This window comes from Euphorbia lathyris, chromosome 9 (genome assembly GCF_963576675.1).
Source record: "Euphorbia lathyris chromosome 9, ddEupLath1.1, whole genome shotgun sequence".
Classification (NCBI taxonomy): domain Eukaryota; kingdom Viridiplantae; phylum Streptophyta; class Magnoliopsida; order Malpighiales; family Euphorbiaceae; genus Euphorbia; species Euphorbia lathyris.
This window is the reverse complement of record NC_088918.1, coordinates 19,051,491-19,072,789: the sequence shown is the minus strand read 5'-3', so window position 1 is coordinate 19,072,789 and position 21,299 is coordinate 19,051,491. Positions and strand designations below refer to the sequence as shown.

At 36.8% G+C, this 21,299-nt stretch overlaps 1 protein-coding gene across 3 annotated transcripts; it reads left to right on the top strand.

Moving 5' to 3' along the window:
* Positions 1 to 2,130: 2,130 nt before the first annotated feature.
* On the top strand, positions 2,131 to 15,909 carry LOC136205718 (protein ALWAYS EARLY 2-like). 3 transcript variants are annotated; one of them, XM_065996446.1, is made up of 19 exons: positions 2,131 to 2,258; positions 3,303 to 3,418; positions 3,718 to 3,816; positions 3,970 to 4,032; positions 4,874 to 4,951; positions 5,241 to 5,415; positions 7,071 to 7,318; positions 7,419 to 7,712; positions 7,755 to 7,776; positions 9,230 to 9,289; positions 9,598 to 9,902; positions 9,991 to 10,047; positions 10,896 to 11,210; positions 11,274 to 11,476; positions 11,576 to 11,861; positions 13,219 to 13,488; positions 14,183 to 14,467; positions 15,173 to 15,439; positions 15,525 to 15,909. In XM_065996446.1, exons 2-19 carry the CDS (start codon positions 3,314 to 3,316, stop codon positions 15,687 to 15,689), a joined length of 3,297 nt encoding a protein of 1,098 aa, XP_065852518.1. In that variant the 5' UTR covers positions 2,131 to 2,258; positions 3,303 to 3,313; the 3' UTR covers positions 15,690 to 15,909. The 3 variants fall into 3 exon arrangements, with proteins under 3 accessions (XP_065852518.1, XP_065852517.1, XP_065852516.1); XM_065996445.1 differs by having other exon boundaries at positions 7,419 to 7,776; positions 11,292 to 11,476; XM_065996444.1 differs by having other exon boundaries at positions 7,419 to 7,776.
* Positions 15,910 to 21,299: the final 5,390 nt, after the last annotated feature.

Below are 21,299 nucleotides of genomic sequence, written 5' to 3'. Positions count from 1 at the left end.
TTATTAATTTCTAAAAAAAAACCTTTGAATTTACCATTAATTGTTGGAATGTTTTTCCCTAATTCATTAATTAATTCACTTAATAAATAATTAATGTTATTGAATTAATTCACGTCAATAACAATTAAAACTATTATAACCACTGAAACGTTTTACAAAATTAATGAGATTTAACCCTTCACCAGTTACACAATTTTTATAATCTAGTAATTTCTAAATAAAACCATTGAATTCACCATTAATTGTTGGAATGTTTTTCCCTAATTCATTAATTAATTCACTTAATGAATAATTAATGTTATTGAATGAATTCACGTCAATAATAGTTAAAACTATTGTAACCACTGAAACGTTTTACAAAATTAATAATAGACATTAATTCCATTAATGAGATTTAACGATTCATCATTTACGCAATTTTTATAATCTAGTGATTTCTGAAAAAAAACCTTTGAATTCACCATTAATTGTTGGAATGTTTTTCCCTAATTCATTAATTAATTCACTTAATAAATAATTAATGTTATTGAATTAATTCACGTCAATAACAATTAAAACTACTGCAATCACTGAAACGTTTTACAAAATTAATGATAGACGTTAATTATATTCATGAGATTTAACCATTCATCATTTGCACAATTTTCATAATCTAGTTTTAAAAAAATACCTTTAAAGAAGAATTGAAAAAAATGAAAAATAAAATAATAACTTTATTCAACTGAAAAAAAAATTAAAATTACAATAAACTGGATTTAATAAACTTTCAAATGGACTAGATGAATGGAAAAAAGAGATTTTGAGGTCTAATGAGATCAGACTTCTTAAAACATATTTTATCGCAATCGACAATCGTCTCCTAATATAAAATAAAAATGTGAGTTTAACTCTAAGCATTCGTGTCAAATTATCACTAGGATACAAAGAAACATAATGAACGAATTGAAACAAATATTGGAAGCTGAAAAAAAAATCTAAGAGAAAGAAAGAGTTTTAGATGAACAACTGTCTATCTGTTTTGAATTAGCAAAAAAAATCACTCTTATAGAGATTGTTGGAATGTGATCTCTTCAATTAATTCACGAATTAATTTAGTTAATGAAAATTGATTCATATTAATGATAATTAAAATTAATGTAACCACTAAAACATTAATGAAAATTGAAAGCGTCATTCATGTTGTATCAAAGGAGAGTGGTGAAAAAAACAGTGAAAAATCTGTGACTTGGCACGTCATTGATTGCTGACGTGACATCATGTTGAAAGGTTTAGAGAATGGGAGAGTAGTTGAAAAAATAGTGAAAAATCAATAGTTTGATGGTCATCGATTGCTAGTGTGGCAGCACGTTGAAAGATTGAAAGAGTTTGATTTTATATAAATATATAGATAAATCCAATAGTAAATAAATTAAAAATAGTATATAAAAAATATATTCATAATTATCAATTTAAAAATTTTCTGATGAATCTTGAACCGAAAAATAAAATATATTATAAAAAATATTAATTTTTATATTCGTATTAGTATAATAAAATTATGTAAAAATAATTAAAGAATGATAAACTTATAACTTATATAATATTTATGAATGAAGAAACTAAATAATTAATTTCGTCAAAATTTAAAAACTCGGCGGTTTGCTTTTGAAACATAAAAATTGACTAGTCAAATATTTACAAACTCAAAACTCAAAAATTAATAAATTATTTATTTTCCTTCAAAAATAAATAAATTATTTACCTAAAAAAATCACAATCCTAAAAATATCAAACATATCACATCATATATATAATTTTTAAAACTTTTCCCTAATAGTTTTACTTTTGTTAATTATTGTACTTAATAATGCAATTTTTATAGGAAAAATTGAAATTACGTATAGATAGAGGGAGTCGCCGGCAATAACAACCAAATTTTCAAACATAATCTGCTATAACGCAACACTTCGTGTAACCACCCGATCTCACCGTTTATAAAATACACATGCCACGTGTACGGTGATCTGTCGCCAATCAGACACTCACATTTGAAATCAAAGAAAATCCAAAAGAATAGAAATAAAAACGGAAGATTCTGATTGGCTGAGCGACCTTTATATTCAAGTTTCGCGGCAAGGCCCTTCTATTCTCTTTCTAGGAGCGCCCCTTTCTATCTCAAACTCGTCGCTTCTCTCTCTAAAACCCGCTTCTCTCTCAGTCGTGAAAGTGATCATATTTCTCTCTTTGGTTAGGAACGAGGTAGCTCAGCTATAGAATTGGTGAGTGTACGTTGTTGGATCTGTGAATTTGAGTTATGAAGTCGACATTTTTGTGATTTTTGTTTGGTTTTAACGATATACACTTGAAGATTTTACTTACAGAGCCGAATGTTCTGTCAGTTAGGCTCATTTCGTGTTGCTTTGAGTCGATTTTATAGTGAACTGGCACTTCGATTTGCGACTGTATCACAAGTTTTAAGTTTGAATTTTGCACTTCTGTAGGGGTTTGTGCATTTTGTTTTGGTGACTTTTTGGGTTTTCGAATGTTTTGAAAACTTTTCGTTTGTTTAATTTTTCTTTATTTGTGATTTGAAAAGCTTTTGAAGAATTTGAAAAACCCCCATCCTAATTGAGATTTGAATTTTTCTTTTTTTGGGGGGTTTGGGTGGGGGTTTTTGAGCCACCTTTGATAAAATGTTGCGATTATCGTGTTTTTCCGGGGAAATTGTTCAACACTGATTCCTCTTATATATATTTTTTTTGTTTCAATTTAATTTACTGGTGTTTTTTTTTTTTTATTCACGAATTTTTTCTGAAAAAGGTTGGCTGTCTCTCTTGTGTTAAGTACACTAGCTAGCAAAAAGTCGTTTCTTGGACTTTGTATTGTAGCTTATTGCAAAGACTTTTTCTAAAAACTTTGAAATGTTGTGAACAATTGGTAATAGTTTACTACTATGGAACTTGAGTTAATTGACAAAACACAATTTGGAGTATTGGTAAGGACAACTGAAAATCTGAGCTGGCGAGGGTTCAGTGAAGTGTTTGGTCGATATGTAATGCTTTGATACATTGTTTTGGAACTCTATTCCCTGGCTTTATGTGTAACTTGATATGGGATAATGTTGGAACGTTGAGAATTTGATCAGAAGTTATAATTACAAGCAAAAATAATTTCTGCAATATAATAAGCGTGTCATATGTGTTAAGTATTTCTGTGAATGGCTTTTCAAAATTCTGTTCTCACTGTTGATGTCTGTGCACACCTACTATATGTTTCTTTATTGATGGTTGTTGATGATGCAATTTGGTGGTTGGATGTTTCAGAATGAGCCTCAATGGCTCCAGCAAGGAAAAAAAGCGTGAATAAGCGGTTTCTGAATGAGGTCCCACACGAGAAAGAAGTTAGGAACTCAAATAAAAATAAGGAACGGGTAATTGGGGTGAGTGTTCAATTCAATTTTTGGAGCTTCCATGTGCTGAAAATGTGAACTGTTTGTTTTTGTAGTCATCGAAGTTTTAAGTAACTCATTAACTTATCTATGGAATTCTATTCACATTTAGTTGACCTTTGATATAGTGAAAGTTCGTTTGAAACCACTCTTATGACGTTTGGACTTGATTTCTGATATTCATTTGAAGGAAGACAAACCATTGACCCATTTGTGTCACAAAAAAACTTAACTGACATTGTTTTAAAGATTGTTTAAGATTGATGTGGTTATTTACTGCATTTTTCTAGAAAAGGAGATTGTTCGATAAATTAGGACCTCGGTGGAGCGATGGGGAGCTTCAGCGATTCTACAAAGCATACCGGGTTCATGGGGTGGATTTAAAGAAGGTAAACAATTTTGTGATCAAGTTTCTATAGGATATCACTCTTTAGGGTGCTATATCATAAAGTTTTATATTGAACTTTTGCCAAGCAAAGTGAACTTATTAAGCATCTGATATTTATTTTGAGATGTAGTTTATTGTTCTTGTTGATGTTCAGATTGCTGCTGAAGTGCCTAATCGGTCTGTGGAAATGGTGCAGACTCTTTACAGGATGAATAAGGTATACATCTTGTTTGTCTTCGAGTTAATTATTTCCTAGGACTAATTCTTATATAGCTTACTTCTCACGAGCATCTTAAGTATGCTTCTGTTTTTTTGAGTTAGGTAAGTGGAGTGCTGTAACTACTTAATTTTAATGGCCAGCATCCTTGCTTTTGCTTCATCTCGGATTGTGGATTGGATTTAAGTTTTGATGACTTACCCTGTTCGTTGCCAACTTTTTCCTTAATTGGGTGAATAGCAGGGATTCAGTTTCATATGTATAAAACTTGGCTGATTGCTCTCGCACCAATAGGACATGAATTTTTAGCAATAAATAGTTTCCCTTTGGCCTTGTGTCTATCCTTTTCCCTCCATGTGCAAAAACACTCGAGGAGAGGGGGGGGGGGGGGGGGGGGGGGCGAGAGAGGATAGCCTACTCTAGAATTCATCAACTGTATGCCATGTAGATGGTAATGAATCAAGTTAAAAAAACAGACATCAGTAGAAAAAATTGTGCTCTTAATTTTTATAGCAATTGCCCCCTTTTTGGGTCCAAATTATTGGGTTTGAAATCTGAATAAGTTTTAAATATGCTGATGTGTATGCTTGTATTTTAGATTTAGGTTATGTTTGTTTTAAGGGATGAAAAAGGAACAAAATAACTAGATACAAGATTGTGAAGGTATGTATATGGACATAGTGCTTGTTCAATTACAGCTTCCCTCTCCATCCTTCTCCCTATCAAACACATTCTTTAATGTTAAGTTTGGATTGAACTATTGATGAGATGCCAAGTCCTTGTTCTCCTTAAGATATCTTCAAATAACTTCTTAACCTTTTGAATTAATTTGATTTTCCAGGTATACTTATCATTGCCAGAGGGAACTGCTTCTGTAGTTGGCCTTATTGCCATGATGACCGACCATTATAGTACCCTGGTAATATTGCACATATAATATATAATCTCCAATTTTCTTCTTGATCACTTGATTCTCTTGTGAATAGTGTCTTGTAAAATTCTTTCATCAATTTTGCTGCGATGTTGGAATATGTAATGACTCAACAAGTATGGTTAGTATTGGTGTCATGGTAGTTCAATTGAGAAGTGGCTTGTGATTCACATAATCACCTATGCTTGTTAATCTTTTATTTTTCCAGATAGCTGGAGTCAAATAGTTTTTTTTTTTTTTTCTTCTTATGTGCTAATATGGATAATTGGACCATTAGGAAGTGAGTGATGGTGAACGAGAAAGCTACGATGTGCTAGAAATGTCTCGGAAACCTCATAAAAGCAAGCAGACAAAATCCAAGCCGAGTATGTCCAAAGGAGATCTCCTGCAGTCTCGCTCAGTTGCATCATCTGATGCATACTTATCATTGTTGAAGAAAGGACACTTTTATGGTACAATTCTGCTTATGAAGGACCTTTGGATTTTTGCTGGAATAGTTTTAATGACGTTGGATCGTTTGTTTGTTCTCTTGCATCTCCTTTATGTCGTTCACACCAGAACATGCTTGAACCATTACCGGCTTCTGTCTGGCATCATGCGCTCACACTTTTTCTTGTCAATGATGTACTCGTATTAAAGTTTTCTTGAAATGGATCCTATATAAGGAGTAGTATCATGGCATCCAAGTTGAATGCCATTAAATAGAAAGGTAAAAAGTAACGTAAGGAACAGAATATTATTTAAACAAATTAAATAAAACCCAAGAAGAGATGAAGGTGATTGTTTTTTGACGTTTTTCTGGATTTAGACAATACATATAATCAATGCTTTTCTAGGTTTAGCATGAACGAAAACAGAGATTGCTAGGAGTGCAGAGTTTTGCGGCCATTTACCCATTCCGACCCTTCTTGTACTTAACAAAATTCATTGCTTATGTTTAATCTTTTGATGTAATTTTTGCAATTCCAGTTGGACTAAATTCTAGTGACAAACATCAATCATTTGCTAAAACACATATACAGGTTGCTTCGGATAAATTGTACAATAAAATTAACTTACATATTTTGCTATATAGATACCTTTTAGTTTTTATTTTATATCTTCGGGTCCACAAAGGTAGGGTTAGGAAGATAGGTGCTATTGATGGGATAAGTCCATACAACAACAACAACAACAAAGCCTTAGTCCCGAAATGATTCGGGGTCGGCTGACATGAACCATAATATGATGGGATAAGTCCATAATTGCATGATTCTCCCCATTGCCTCCTTACTTAATCTCTCTTTACAAGAACACTTATGTTGTAGACATGATTCGTTGATGCTACTTGCTTGTTTCTTTTGACTTCCTTATTAGCATAATTCTGATAGCATGCCATCATTTTCGAGCGAGCAACATTCAAATTTCATAATTGAAAATTCATGCTTGTGGGAGTACTAAAGATATTTTATTTATTTATTGGTTTAGTCATTGAAGAGGGCGAGCCTTGGCGCAACGGTAAAACGTTGTTGCCGTGTGACCAGAGGTCACGGGTTCGAGTCTTAGGAGCGGCCTCTTGCCAATCAAATTGGTAAGGGAAGGCTTGCCCCCAATACACCCTTGTGGTGGGACCCCTCCCCGGACCCTCGCTCAGCGGGGACGCGTAATGCGACCGGGCCGCCCTTTTTTTTTTTTTTTATTGGTTTAGTCATTGTAATCTAGCTGATGTACATATATTCTCATATACAAGTTGAATTGATGTTCAGCTCAAACATTTTGAGTTATTTAAGAATACGTTGAGTAGGCACCTATTGCACTTTCAGTTTCAGGAATGTTTCTCGGATTTGAAATACAGACAAAAAAATGTGCACTTCTGTTATTGGCAGGGAGATTCTCCAATTCTGTGTAATTCACAGCGATATAAATTTGCCATGAAATGTGTGGTGCTTGTGCAAGGAAATGTCTTCTTGATTAATCTTATATTTCCATGCTGTGTATTAATCAAAATTTACCACAAGCATAATTGCAGGGTAAGGTGATTTCAAAGTAATACATATATGCCATGTAATCGCTGCAAAACCATCTAAAGCTCAAGATTCAGTGCTGATAGTTCTCAAATATTTTATAGGTGATCAGCCTCGTGCAGTTGGGAAAAGGACACCTCGAATTCCTATTCCAAGAGAGCATGTTTCGATGAAGAAGGGTCAGACATCAGAGAATGATGCTAATGAAGAAGAAGTAGCTCATGTTGCTGCACTGGCATTAACTGAGGGATTAAGGAGAGGAGGCTCTCCCCAAGTTTCTCACATATCACGTAGAAGAACAGAAGACATCAAGTCATCACCGATTCGAAGCTTGGATATACAGGCATCTAAAGTATATTCACCTAAATATTCTGTTGTTATTGTCTTTGTTTTTTTTTTTTTTTTTGTGGCGTCCAATATGATAATTATGTACTCTTGATTAAATTCTGCAGCCAAAGTCTTCTCATAATAAACTTTATGATGCTTCCATTTATGGAGAATGGACGGAAGGTGACTGCAGAAAGGGTGCTAGCAACGGTGCCCAGGCGAGGGATGTAAGCACCTTGAAATATATGGAAGGTTTTGGTACGGTAGAAGTCCATCAAAAGGGGAAGAAGTTCTATGGCAATAAAGTAAAGGCTGAAGAAATTTGGAATTGCCAGTCTGATGATGGTGGAGAAGCCTGTAGTGGCACTGAAGGATCCAAAGTGAGTGGTATTAAGAGAAAAGATATTGAAGAGTCTAATGGAGAAATTGACAAGACCTCTCTGCCTGCTCAAAAGAGTAGAAGTGGCAACAAAATTTCTGGAGGTAATTTTGATTTTCTTTTTCTTTTTTAGCAAATTGCTATGGATGGAATTCCAAACTATCTGTCTTTTATCTTCTTAGTGTCACATAAATTCTTACACTGTCAATTGTTGTGTTTTCTGGCTTTTTTTTTTCTTTCTATAAATCACTCACTCAAGTTCTCAGGTCCTTGATTGTAGGATCCTACTATTTTATTTTCTTATGAAAATTGCAACTTTTTATTTGTATTCTGCAGTGAAACCAGTCCTACCTTTCCCTTTTCTGACATTAAACATGAGAAGCATACACATGGAAACGTTATGGAAAAATATTGTTCGTGGATTTACTCCCGAGATGCATGGCAAGTCTCATGAAATAATATTGGAATAAGTATAATGAAAGACCTTATATCTATAGGGAAGTCAGAAATGAAGTTCCCTATATGTTATGGATAAATAAGTTCTCATAGTAAAGCTTAGGGCATGTCCCTGAGGATTGGGATGGAAATACTATCCGAAGCTATCAACCACAAGAACTCCAAACATATTTTTACAGGGTTTTGGGGTCTGTTAACTAGCATCTGATATTCTTTGCTATGGAAGCAACACTTTGAAAGTCAACACAGATCATGCTCGTAACTTTTTGTACTGTCAACCTTGTAATTTGAGATCTTCTCAAGGTTGCAAGGGTTAGCGGACTAATGTGTTTTCACATGGCAATGCACTAATTTGGGTTTTCCTATTAATTCTTAAGGACAGCATCATTTTCTTTATCTTCTCATTGACATCGTATGCGGGCCATCGGGAATAATATAAATAAACGCTTCGGAGCTCACTATTGCCTCTATTACATAACCTTTCTCTGGTCTACTCTCCCTCCGAGATGGTCACTCAACCTATTGACCTGGCTAGGGAGTCTGATAAGGTTACCGGTTAAAAACCAGACAGGTAAGAGTTAACGGTTGGTTCAAAAGCATAATAGGCAGGTGGAGAAGTTAGTAATTAATTACTTAATTAATGTAAAATCAATCCTACTTTGACTTGACGCAGAAGAACTAAGCCATGGGTTCTACTAGGTTCATATAAGTAATTACCAAGGGTGAATAATCAGCCTAAACCCTGGCTAAGAAAGCTGGTACCTAAGAGGTAGGAAGTGGGTCACCAATTCACGTAGGAAGCGGGTCACCAATGAGTATTAAATACGTAATTAGCTAACTTGGCTTATAAACCATATCAGAGACCTTTCAGCGGCTTCTGCTTCTACCACAGTGCAATGTTATTCTCAGGATAAATTATTAGTTTGTAGGCAGCAATTGGACCAAAGTAGATGGTGAAAGTGGAACAAATTAAACTTGTGGATTGGACAACTATACAGCCAGGCACTTGCACAATTATTATTGTCATGAGATCTTTGTATATGCATGAATTTATTGCATATGTCTACATTGTTTTGAACAATTTGTTTGTTTACTATACAGATGAAGTCTCTGTATTGGATGGCCTGCAGGTGTTGGCTAACATTTCTGCGATGGAATCTGGTAAGTATTAAATTCGTGTGTTGCAGTATTCTGTATGTCTGTGTAGGGAGACTGAACTATGTGTGGAGTTGACAGTAATTTTGATGTACAAGGCATCCATTTTTACTGAATCATAATCTAGATTACTTTACCTAGAGGTTTCAATTCTCTGGAATAAGATTTTTGCATCTCTTATTTCAAATGACGCTAGCCTATGGTGTGCTTATCCATCTTAATATTAAGTCAAACCCATACTGCCTTGCAAATTGTGCTTCTACTGTTCATTATTTTATCATTTTTCCATCTGTTCTAATTATTTTTTCTGGTAGAATCATCTGTCCAGTTGAATGAAGAAAGAACCTCCCTTAATATGGATGACAAATCTAACGTGCCTGAAGCTACATCCACCAGCCATCATAAAGACAAGATTAAGCTTCTAGGACGCAAAGAAAAAGCACGTAGTGCAATAAATGAAGTTGAGCATACTAGCTCAAGGAAACCCAAGCTGGGAAGACACATGGAAGTTAATGCTAAATCTGTCTCTGAAGTAAAGCCACATCCTCAGTCCATAGTTAATAATAGTAATAGTAATAACAGTACATTGAAAAGAAAACGCCAGTTCATGATGCCGAAGGTATTAAAATACCTTTCTAACTAGTTTCTCTATTAGTCAAACTATGGTTGATATTATGGAAATATGCTAAATTTCATTTTTGTCGTAGGTAGCAAATGGTGAAGGTGCCATCAATTCACATCACGGTAAACCATTGAAGGCTGAGGTATGCTGCTGACTATTAATTAATTTTTTTACCAAAAACTTGCTACGTCTTTCTATCTATGTCATTGAGGTGGAATCAATTTTAGGTCCTAGATCAACTGTCCTTTGCCCACTTTCTTTACAGATAAAATCTTGCAGGATGCATGTAGATATAAGTGTATGATCAGTAAAGTTAGTTATTTGACCATTTATTTTGGTATTGGATTTTATTGTCTGGCCAAGTGACTTTAAATTTCTGTTGCACTTCCAGTTTGTGAATTAGCTTGCTCATGTATTTTGGTACTGAACAGGGCTGGTTAAGTGCTTGCCAAGACTTGCCACTTCCCGTCGCATTATTGGGTTGGCTTTCTAATATTGTCATCTGTGCTTGAGACAATGTAGGCTGTAATCAGTATGGTGATCACTTAAGCTGTAATTGTTGTGAAGAAAATATCTTTCTGGATTAAAATAAGAGATCAGAGCTTGCTTGTGTGAGCTGCAGTGTGTTATAACTGGTGATTGAAAAGCAAAAGTCAAATTAAAACTCAGAAATGTATTTAGTTTGTCATAAGATCACTGATTTGAAGAGTTGTCTAGTATTTCCACGAGGAGAAGAAATTGTACCAAAAGTCTGTGGACCCTTTCATGTGAACTTACATGAGGAATAATGTACATGTTAATTTAAAGCTAAAGCCATGTGCATGTTAGTCTGTAATTTTACATATTCACTGATGATATTAGTTTCTTGCTTAAATAATTAGAATTAATTTGCCAGTAGATGTCCATGATTCATCTGTTGAGGTGACAAGTTCTCTTTATTCCTTTGGCAGTTGAATTGATGTTTAACTATTTTTAATGCACTTGGCATAGGTGGAAGAAGAGGAGATTATATCTGCACTCAAAGTAAAACGAATATGCCAAAGTTCTGCTGTTTCAAAACAAGTGAAAGCAGTTGGAGTATCAGAGGGTAATGGTGATGAGAAAGGCTGTGCCAGCGAAGTAGTAAAATCAACAGCAGAAGTTCCCATTTCAAGCGATGTATGCTTGCCAATGAGAAAAACAAGCAGACGGAAGATAGGTCTAAAGAGGGCACTTCTATCTAAAGAGGGAAGTTCTTATGAGAACATCCTCAAAAATCAGGATAATAGATATTCCATTGGGGTGCAAGGCACTCCACTCCTTAAGGTAAATCACTTCCAATAGTTATTATTATTATTATTATTTTTAAAGTGCATTGTTCTTATGCAGGTTTCTCCCATTTTTAAGTTACAGGAAAAGCTTTCTTGCAGTCTCTCATCTCCTATGGTTCGTAGATGGTGTACATTTGAGTGGTTCTACAGTGCAATTGACTACCCTTGGTTTGCTAAAAGGGAGTTTGTGGAATACTTGAATCATGTTGGACTTGGGCACATGCCAACACTAACTCGTGTAGAATGGGGCGTCATAAGAAGGTTCTATTTATTTTTAAGTACATTTAAGCACATATCTAAATTTATGTTTCTGTTGAAGAGTTGTGAAACTTATTTTTACAGTTTTTCTACTTTTTGCAGTTCCCTAGGCAAGCCTCGAAGATTTTCTGAAAATTTTTTACGCGAAGAAAGGGAGAAACTTAAACTGTACAGGGATTCCGTGAGAAATCATTATACGGAGCTTCGTACTGGTATCAGGGACGATGGACTTCCAACAGATTTAGCTAAACCTTTAAAAGTTGGACAACGCGTAATCGCTGTGCATCCTAGAACAAGAGAACTTAAGGATGGAAGTGTTCTTACAGTTGATCATGACTGTTGCAGGGTTCAATTTGACTGCCCTGAGATGGGAGTGGAATTTGTCAAGGTAATTTGCATTCTCTATCAAATTATGCCAGCTTTGTTATCTGATGTTCCTTTACTAATACAGTATGAGAAGCATCATTAAGACTTTGTTTCTCCATATCATAGTATTTTTTGTTGTTTTTGAGATTTGTGTTCCTGATCAGTTAATGACGGATTGCTGAGAGTTTCATTGAACTTGACAGGTTTATTTCAGTGTATAAATATTTAGATGGTAGGTTGTGTTACCAAAATAAGTTTTCTGGCCTAAAATAATAGGTGGTCACTGTCAATGGCATGCGTTTGCTGGATGTCATGTTGCTGCCAACTATGACATGATAGAGCTTTGCCATTCTCTAATATTGTTTCAAGTTCCTATCTATATTAGTCAATGTTGTAAAAATGCTAGGCGCTAGTTGGACAGACAGACCCCCATGGATTAATCAGGGACTAATTGGATTTGTATTTTGTATTTTTTTAATTTTTAGTAAATAAATTATTATATAAATACATTTAAAATATACATTATACTATGTAAAAATAATAATATAAAAGATTTAAGAAATTAAGATAGAAAAATTTAATATTTATTACATTAGTTTCCTTGAAAAATGAAAATGTGCCAGCAAAATATAGGTATTATCTTTTAGTTTTAGGTTATTTAATGTTTTATTTAAAATTGAAAAAAATGACATAAATTTTAAGGTTGGTTTTTTTAAAAGGGCTGCAGCTAAATAAGGGGATAGGAAGCTAGAAAAGCAGCCTATTTGATCTCTCCTTGGTCAGCCTGGAGCCGCTTGGGTCCGCCTAGGCATCCAGAACTCCGTAAAGCGATTTATACTACCGATTTGAGGAAATCGGGGGCGGTGTTGTAAAAATCCCCGCCTAGTGGCTGCTCAGGCCGATTTCTAAAACACTGATATTAGTTTACCTGATATTTGGACAGTATAAAGCATACTGATAAATCCTTTGCAATGAGTTTGGTGGTTGATTTTTCAAACTGCTTTTTGTAGTCCCTACAACGTTGAGTTTAATGGTAGTTGGTAGTGGATCTTTAGCATTAAGAGGTTTTCGTATTGTGCAGTAATATTGTTTCTACCGAAGCACTCCAATATATGTTGTTGCTGTTTGCTTATTTGTGCTCTTCTTGATGATGCTTTTGTCTTTTGCTGGACTCTCGGTGATTGTATTCTCGTATGTATTTGATGTTGGGTTGGGCTACAGTAAAATTGTTGTAGCTATGAAATCAGAATATTTATTCAACAATTAGTTATTTCTTTTGTAATTTCACTTTCTTTTCATTTCATTCTTTCACAATTATAACATCTATAGTTGAATTAGCTTTCTCTCCATAGCGAATAACTTGAAATAATTTGTTACAGGATATAGACTGCATGCCTTTAGATCCTTTATGTAGCATGCCAGAATCTCTTAGGAGAAGAAGATTGCCAAAATCCATTATATCTAATGAAGTGCAAGTGAATGAGAATTCAAATATTGGAGGGTGCACTACTTCCAGGCACTTGGAGAACTCACAGACTCCCACAATTCAGCAAATAGCCCATAGTCAACCCTCTGCAGCAGCACAGCTTCAGGCAAAAGAAGTTGATATACAAGCAGTTCCGGAGCTGAATCGTGCTTCTGATATGAAGGTAAATTGTTGTAGTCATATATAAAATTGATGACATTTAGACGTGTGTGATATTGCTATTACATCTTACAAAGTCTTTGAATTTTCAGGTAATTTTTAATGTTTCCAGACAAATATCTGTCATTATTTGGTATTTAAGTGATTAACTGCTTACTTTGATTAAACCAGTGAGACATTTTTTTCCATAGAATTGGCATGATAAAGTTTTCACATTTTGTTCCTTCCTGCTTAACAATATGCTTTGCAAGCACTTCAGTCATGAAATAGTCGTGCTGATTTGGCATCCCGCCACTTGGGGATCCTGCATATTGAGATAATAACTTAGATTACTGCGTTAAGCTTGCAATTTCACATAATCCCCTTTTATGGATCCTCAGAAACTTTCGTTGATGGAGCTTAAAACAACAATGTCATCCTAGAAAAGCCAAAACTATGAAGAGATTGAACCTTCTGTAATTGGCCATGAGTTTTTTTTTTTGTTTGTTTTGTTATGATAGAACAGTTTGTGGTGGGACCCCTCCCCGGACCCTCGCTTAGCGGGGACGCGTAATGCACCGGGCCGCCCTTTTATGATAGAACAGTTAGAGACATTTGACACCATGAATTTATGTGTTTTACGCTGCATGCTTTGTTTTCAGATTCTTTTTTTTTTTTTTTTTTTTTTGTGATCTCAATCAGTTTGTTTTCTCTTGCAGAACTCTTATGCTTTGCCAAATTTGAGAAAACCTGGTACGAATAGTAAAACTGCCTTGCCTCCTTGGCTGAAGCCTGCACCCAACTGCAGCTCCTCTGATATGCTGAAGCCTGCAGCCAACTGCAGCTCCTCTGGTATGCTGAAGCCTGCAGCCAATTGCATCTCCTCTAGTACTTTCCTGAGCTCTCGTGATAGCTTGGGTTTTAAAGAATCAGAATCTACTGTAGTTGAAATTGTTAGAGGCTCAAAACAGAGGGCACAAACAATGGTAGATGCAGCTGTTCAGGTACCTAATCTCTCCATACTTCTGTGTGACTTTCCAAGATGTGTGCATTAATGGGGAACACTTTCTGTTACTTGAGATAATAAATTAAGGCAAAAAAGCATCTTGAGGCCACTGATCATTCTGATTCTGGTGGATTGAGCCTTTGACCTTTCATTTCAACACATTAAGCCCTGAATTTTATATTTTTAGTCACATTAAGCCTTTGATGACCGGAATAATCTGATTTGAATATAAAACTCGCTTAACAAAACGTTATTTAGTTCATCAGCGTTCTAAATTTGCATTTTTAACAGTTTGAAAGCTGGGTTTTTTTTTTTTATGTGTGATGTGATTGTAAAAAGTACAGTTTCACACGAATAAAATGATTAATGATCTTTTAATCGACAGGACCATAAATTAATTCACACTTGGTCATGACTTCATGAGATGTATGCAACTATGCATCTATGGTTAACATTTTCTATTACTTGGAGATGAATATATTAACGACTGCCTTTTTCGTAATCAAAACACATAATTGCCAGATGCATTATCTATATTGATGAAGTGGTCTCATCCATCTGTTGACAATGGCAGATGATTCAAATTTCGGCTAATTGTTTTATTTTTAGCCGGTTATTATAGATAGTTTCTTAATACTGTTATGTCTAATTCATAGCTTTATTACTGTATTAACAGTAGTTAGTTACTTCCATTTTGATGCAGGCAATTTCATCAATAAAAGAAGGGGAAGATCCTTTCATGAAGATCGGAGAGGCTTTGGAATCTATCGATAATAGACGATCAACATTAGAGCCGAAGGTACAAGTAATCAGGTCCCCGGAAGAGGGTAGCCACAACCACCCATTTATTTCTAGCTCATTCGAGTCGCAGGTGTGCGAACCAAAATCACATGATAACGGTGACAAAATTGAGCCTGCAATCCCTTCAGAAATTATAACATCATGTGTTTCTACTTTGCTCATGATACAGGTAACTCCGAAATTCTGTTTCTGTTATATCTGTCGATCCTGCTCGACTTGTCGCCCCTTAAGTAATACTATTTCATTGTGTGCAGACATGCACGGAACGGCAATTTCCCCCAGCTGATGTGGCTCAGATAATCGATTTGGCTGTTACGAGCTTGCATCCTTCCTGTACCCAAAATCTGCCGATATATAGAGAGATTCAAATGTGCATGGGCAGAATCAAGACACAGATCTTAGCTTTAGTACCGACCTAAGGTCGGGATCAAGATCACAGTTTTCGTGTATATAATTATAATATTAGAGTCCATAAATCCCTTGTTTTTAGTTTTAATTTTGATATCCTTAATTATATTAGCATCTTGTTCTTACTAATCCCCACCATTTTTAGTGAGCAAATTTTGACGTTGTTCATGTGATCCAGAGCATAAATAAAGTGTTTCAACTGCTCATCAATAAAAGCTTAATTTTTGTGAATTTTCTTTGCTTGTATATGGTCCATTTGATACATTTTATAAGACTTTTGGATTAGACTGTTTATATATACGATAATTGACGTCTAATTGCCGAATTTTCCAATTTTTAGACAAAGCTATGCTGAGGACAACACGAATAGTAGCTGGTTTAACCACAAGGCTAAATGTTTCACCACAATCAACTCCTGCTAACTGTCCGGACCCATTTCCAACCAATCTTGCTTTATATCGCTCAAAGGAGCCATCTGACTTCGTTTTGTACCTAAAAATCCACCAACTACGAATAATATTAGCACATTTTGGACGGAGTACAAGTACCCACGTCTTATTTTCAATAAGAGCTTCAAATTCATCAGTCATGGCTTGTATCCAGTTTGGATCACTTAATGCAAGCGAAGGTGTTTTTGGAATCGGAGATATGGTAGGTTGTGTTAAAGTGGAGAGATTTAGCATTCGACGGGGTTTGTGTATTCCATGTTGGGTCCTTGTGGTCATTTTGTGAGTATTAGGAACTTGTAATTGAGGAGAAGGGGCAGAAGTATCAGAAGGTGTTTGTGATGCATTAGAGGAGGATATGGAAGACGATACTAACTCGGAGGATTGCGTTTGCACTGTGCGCGCAGATGATGATGCGGATGGAATGAGATTATGCGACAAGACGGGAGACGACGCGGACGGGCTGTTTAAACTCGATGGGACAGCAGACGACACGGACTGACTGACTCGACTTGACTTAGGGGTAGACGATGCGGACGAAGCGTTTGGACTGGATGGAGCGACATGTAACATGGACGACACTACTGAGTTCGACGCGACAGGGGATAAAGACGCGACAGATATGGGAGACGCGACAGACTCGGGGCTGACGGAAGTGTGACGGGGAGGAGTTCGAAAGTGGACAGCAGGTAGTAAATTACTGTCCGACTCGGTAAGAATTTGTGGGGTAGACGCGCAATTGAGAGGCGCGGTGGAAAACGGAAGTGTCGATTCTTCAAAAACGACATGGCGGGAGATGATTATCTTATTCCTAGACATGTCCAGACACTTATATCCTCTATGATTAGATGGATAGCCTAAGAATACACATGGATAAGAGCGAGACTCGAGCTTATTTCGTGTTTGGGATGGAATTAGAGGGAAGCAAAGGCATCCGAAGACGCGCAAGTGAGAATAGGTAGGTTCCTGTTTATACGGAATTTTGGTAGGTGATTGATATCCTAGAACTTTGTGAGGATATATATTTAGAAGATAAGTCGCTAATTTGAGAGCATGTTGCCAGAATTTAAGAGGAACGGAGGCATGATGCATTACTGTTCGAATCAGATTATTAATGGTGCGAATGGTGCGTTCTGATTTGCCATTTTGAGGTGAGGTGTATGGACATGAGAAACGAAATTGCATTCCGTTAGTTTGACAAAATTGTTTAAAGGAATTATTATTGAATTCACCCCCATTGTCACACTGAAAAACCTTAATTTCTCTTTCAAATTGAGTTCGAACATATGACCGAAAAATAAGAAAAGCTGAATAGACTTGTGATTTGTGTGCTAACGGAAAGGTCCATAGAAAATTGGTGTAAGAATCTAGAAATAATACATAAAAACGATGACCACCCGAGCTAAGAACAGATGATGTCCAGATATCACTATGAATTAAATCGAATGGCATACAGGCAAAATTGTTGGAGGACAGAAAAGGTAATTTTACTTATTTTCCATTAATACATGAAGGACAAACAGAAACATCCTTAACTTTATTACAAGAAATCAAATTTTTATTGAGCAGGGCGTTCAAAACAGGAAGCCCTGGATGTCCTAATCTATTATGCCAAACGGCGGAAGACAAAGCAGTAAAAACAGAATGAGACGACGGTGAATTGTGGGAGCTAGAGGTGACTGGATATAGGACGCCAAAACTTTTACATCTCATGATAATAGTGCCCGTCTGTAAATCCTTCACAGAAAAACCCAAAGGATCAAATTCCACAGAAACTTGGTTATCTTTAGTAAATTGACAGACGGAAATAAGATTTTTGATAAGGTGAGGTGCATGCAAAACATTAGTTAACTTTAAAGGGTGATGATTAGAAGCTAAATATGCATTACCAGATCCACAAACAGGCATACAATGACCATTACCAACAATTATATTTTCATTGAGGTTCGAATTAAAATAAGAGGTGAGTGTACCTTTGTCGGCTGTCATGTGTGAAGTAGCTCCTGTGTCCATGTGCCATTGATCAGAAGGTGGAGCAAGTGTCATGGTGTGCATGGCTTCTGCAATATCGGTAGGCACATACGATGGTGATTCCATATGAATGTGTGCTTGCTGCATGTGAGGACGAGGTCCTAAAATACCAGATTGTGACGGCTGCCGGCCTGATGTAGGATAAGGGCATGGAGGAGTTGCCCATTGTTGCAGTGGTGCCCAAGGGTAGGTATATCCCCAAGGAGGAAGGGCAGCATGGCGATAATGTGGTGGCTGAGACGACCGGTAGTGGTGTCGACCTCCTCTGCCGCGATAGGAACGACCACCGTGTCTGCCGCCGCGGTAAGAGGAGGAGCCGCGATATTGCGCGGGTCGGGATGAGGAGTGTGTTGGTCCCTTGTAGGGTTGCAAGTATAGTTCCAACGGGGGTTAGGAACTATTTAAACTTTTTCGCAATTAGGGCAGACTTCTTTTTCTAAGGAAAAAGGTTTTAACAGCGGCGCTGAGTAAACAGCAAGATACTGGCTTAGTCAACTGGTGACTAGGTCAGTTTCTTAGCTTGAGTCAGGAGATAGCACTTAGAGTCTATTCCTGAGCTCAGACGTTCAACGCGCACAACTCAACTTGACCTTCTTTACTTGGTCAGTTTTTGGTTATTTTAAGCAAGCAATATATATAAGGAGTTAAGGTAAGAAATACTTCACTCAGCAGATTTATCCAGGTTCGGCTTCTTCTAAGCCTACGTTCTGTCCCCGGAACACGTTTCGAGATTTCGAATCCTCTACTGAGCTCTTTAAAGGTAGAGCCTCAAACCTTTTACAATATCAGCAACTGAGTATGACAAGAGTACTTTCCTCTATACATCTACTCAATCCTAATCTCTCGCTGAGTACTTAAAACCGAGTACTCAGCCTCTCCTTTCTATTTCTAGAAATGATAAGTGTTTTGTCATATACAAAGATTTGCTAAGACACTTTAGACGATTGAAACAATCACTCTAGACTTTTACACAAATATAAGAATTGTAGTGTAAGAAATTTGCTTTGCTTCTTTGCTTGCAGAACTTGTAGAAATTTGGTCAGCGTAACTGCTTGATCAAGTTCTGTGTTAAGTGAAGCTTGTGATGGCACTATTTATAGAGACGTCTGGGCATCGGTCATTTCGAATTTCGAAATAACCGTTGGAGGGAAACGACTATATGTCGTTGTCATCCTGACTTGCTCAGAGCTCTCGGCCAATCAGAATTGTATATCTTCTGTCCTCGGTCAGCTCAGCAGACTGTCTCTCCTTTTATGGTAAAGTCAACTGGACAGCATACTGTGTCGTCTGAACTTTGCCAAAAGGGGAAATACTTTGTCTGGAAGTTTTGCTTTGCCAGCTGCTGTCTTGTACGCTTTGTCGAGACTACTCAGCAGCTTCATCTTGAAGTTGTTCCTGAAGGTCTTCTAGATCCTTCCGTTTGCTGAGTTGCGTTTTGTTCAAAACGGCAACGTCTTGACAAACGCGGGCCGAGTGTACTGAGTTGTTTGACTTGGGCCTTGGCTTCCGTATTGGGCTTGGGCCTTTTAATCCTTATGTCTTATAACAGTTTTAACTCAACATTGAACAAACACATTAGTAGAATAAATCAAAGCATTTAAACTTAGTGTGTTTAGAATATGTATTTTAAATTATACTTAAACAATTTTGTCAAATCAAAATTATGTGGAAAAGTGTTTCAACAGAGTGGTGCGACGGTGCAACAACAGCGTCAACAGACGACACAGTCAATGCAACGGGTTCAGATGTAGGAGGATTCTTGCGGGCACGAGCTGTTTCCTCCAGAATCAGCATGGATCGAGCTTTCTGAAAAGAGGGAAGATGATCCCCATGTCTAATTTGAGTGCCAACGGTATCATATGCCTCAGTCAGACCGGATATAAGCTGTAACACCATCTGATCATTGGTAACCGGACAATCCACATTTGATAATTGATCAGACAGGGATTTGAGGTGCTGATAGTAGGCGGAGATGTCAGAATAGTCACTAAGTTTGGTTTTGGAGAACTCTTGCTGGAGAAAGAGAGCTCGAAAATTTTTGTTGTCTGAGAAAATCTCCTGTAGACGACTCCAGGCCCTGGCGGCTGTGGAGTCTGCTTCAATAATAGTATGTAGAAGGTCGAGGGAGATGGTGCTATAGATCCATTGAAGAACAACGACATCAATACGAGACCAGAGATCAGGGTTGGATTGTTGGAGAGAGTATTGACGGAAGGGTTTGTGGGTGATGGAGGAAATATATGGTCCAGGACCTGGAATGCTTTGGCATGGAGCTTGAATAGAGCAGCCCAAGTAGGATAATGCCCTTTTTCTATGTCGAGGGTTATTTTGATGAAGGTAGATATGTTGGAGACGGTGAGGGAAGGATGGTGATTAGGGTTTGTGTCTGTTTTATTCATGTTCGAGTTTGTGTTGGGCGGGGTACCGGTTGTGAAATTTTCCGTGTTGGTGCTCATGATTTGCGATGGGAAGAGGGAGGTGGTGTTTTGGTTTTGCTGGATCGGTAGAAGAAGGTGGCCGGAATCAGTAATGGCGGCGGCGGCCGTATATGGGAGGAGGAAGGTGGTGTCTCGGTGAAGGTGGGAAAGAAAGAGGAAAGATTAGAGTTAGGGTTACGTCTCTGATACCATGTAACAATATAATTCTCAGTGATTGTTAATGATATGAAGTTTAGTATTTATATAGAATACAGTTCACTCTGTAGTGAACGACTATAGTCAACAACTGAACCTATATTTTAGGCTAGAGATAAATAACAGAATGATACAGATAAATGATAACTAAATAAATAGTCTAATATTTTGGTCGGTTAATCTTTTATTTCGGTTTTTAACCATTAATAAATGATGAAATATGGATCCGTTCTGTGGGGTCAAGTAAGCATTGAAGCATTCAAGAAGATTCTCGAGTTTAGAGGGCGATACGTTGAATGGAGGAGTAACTAAACCCACACTATGTGTTATGTTATCAACACGTGCGGAAGGTATCACATCGATCAAGGAGAAAGGGATCTCAATGGAATAGGCCTATATGACGCGTGGGAGAGTCACACGGTATGTGGTTCGAAGGGGAGTTGCGAAGAGGAAGAAAAGAATCCCACATGGCGTGTGAAGTAGTTCACACGATGTGTGGATGTAAAGAACG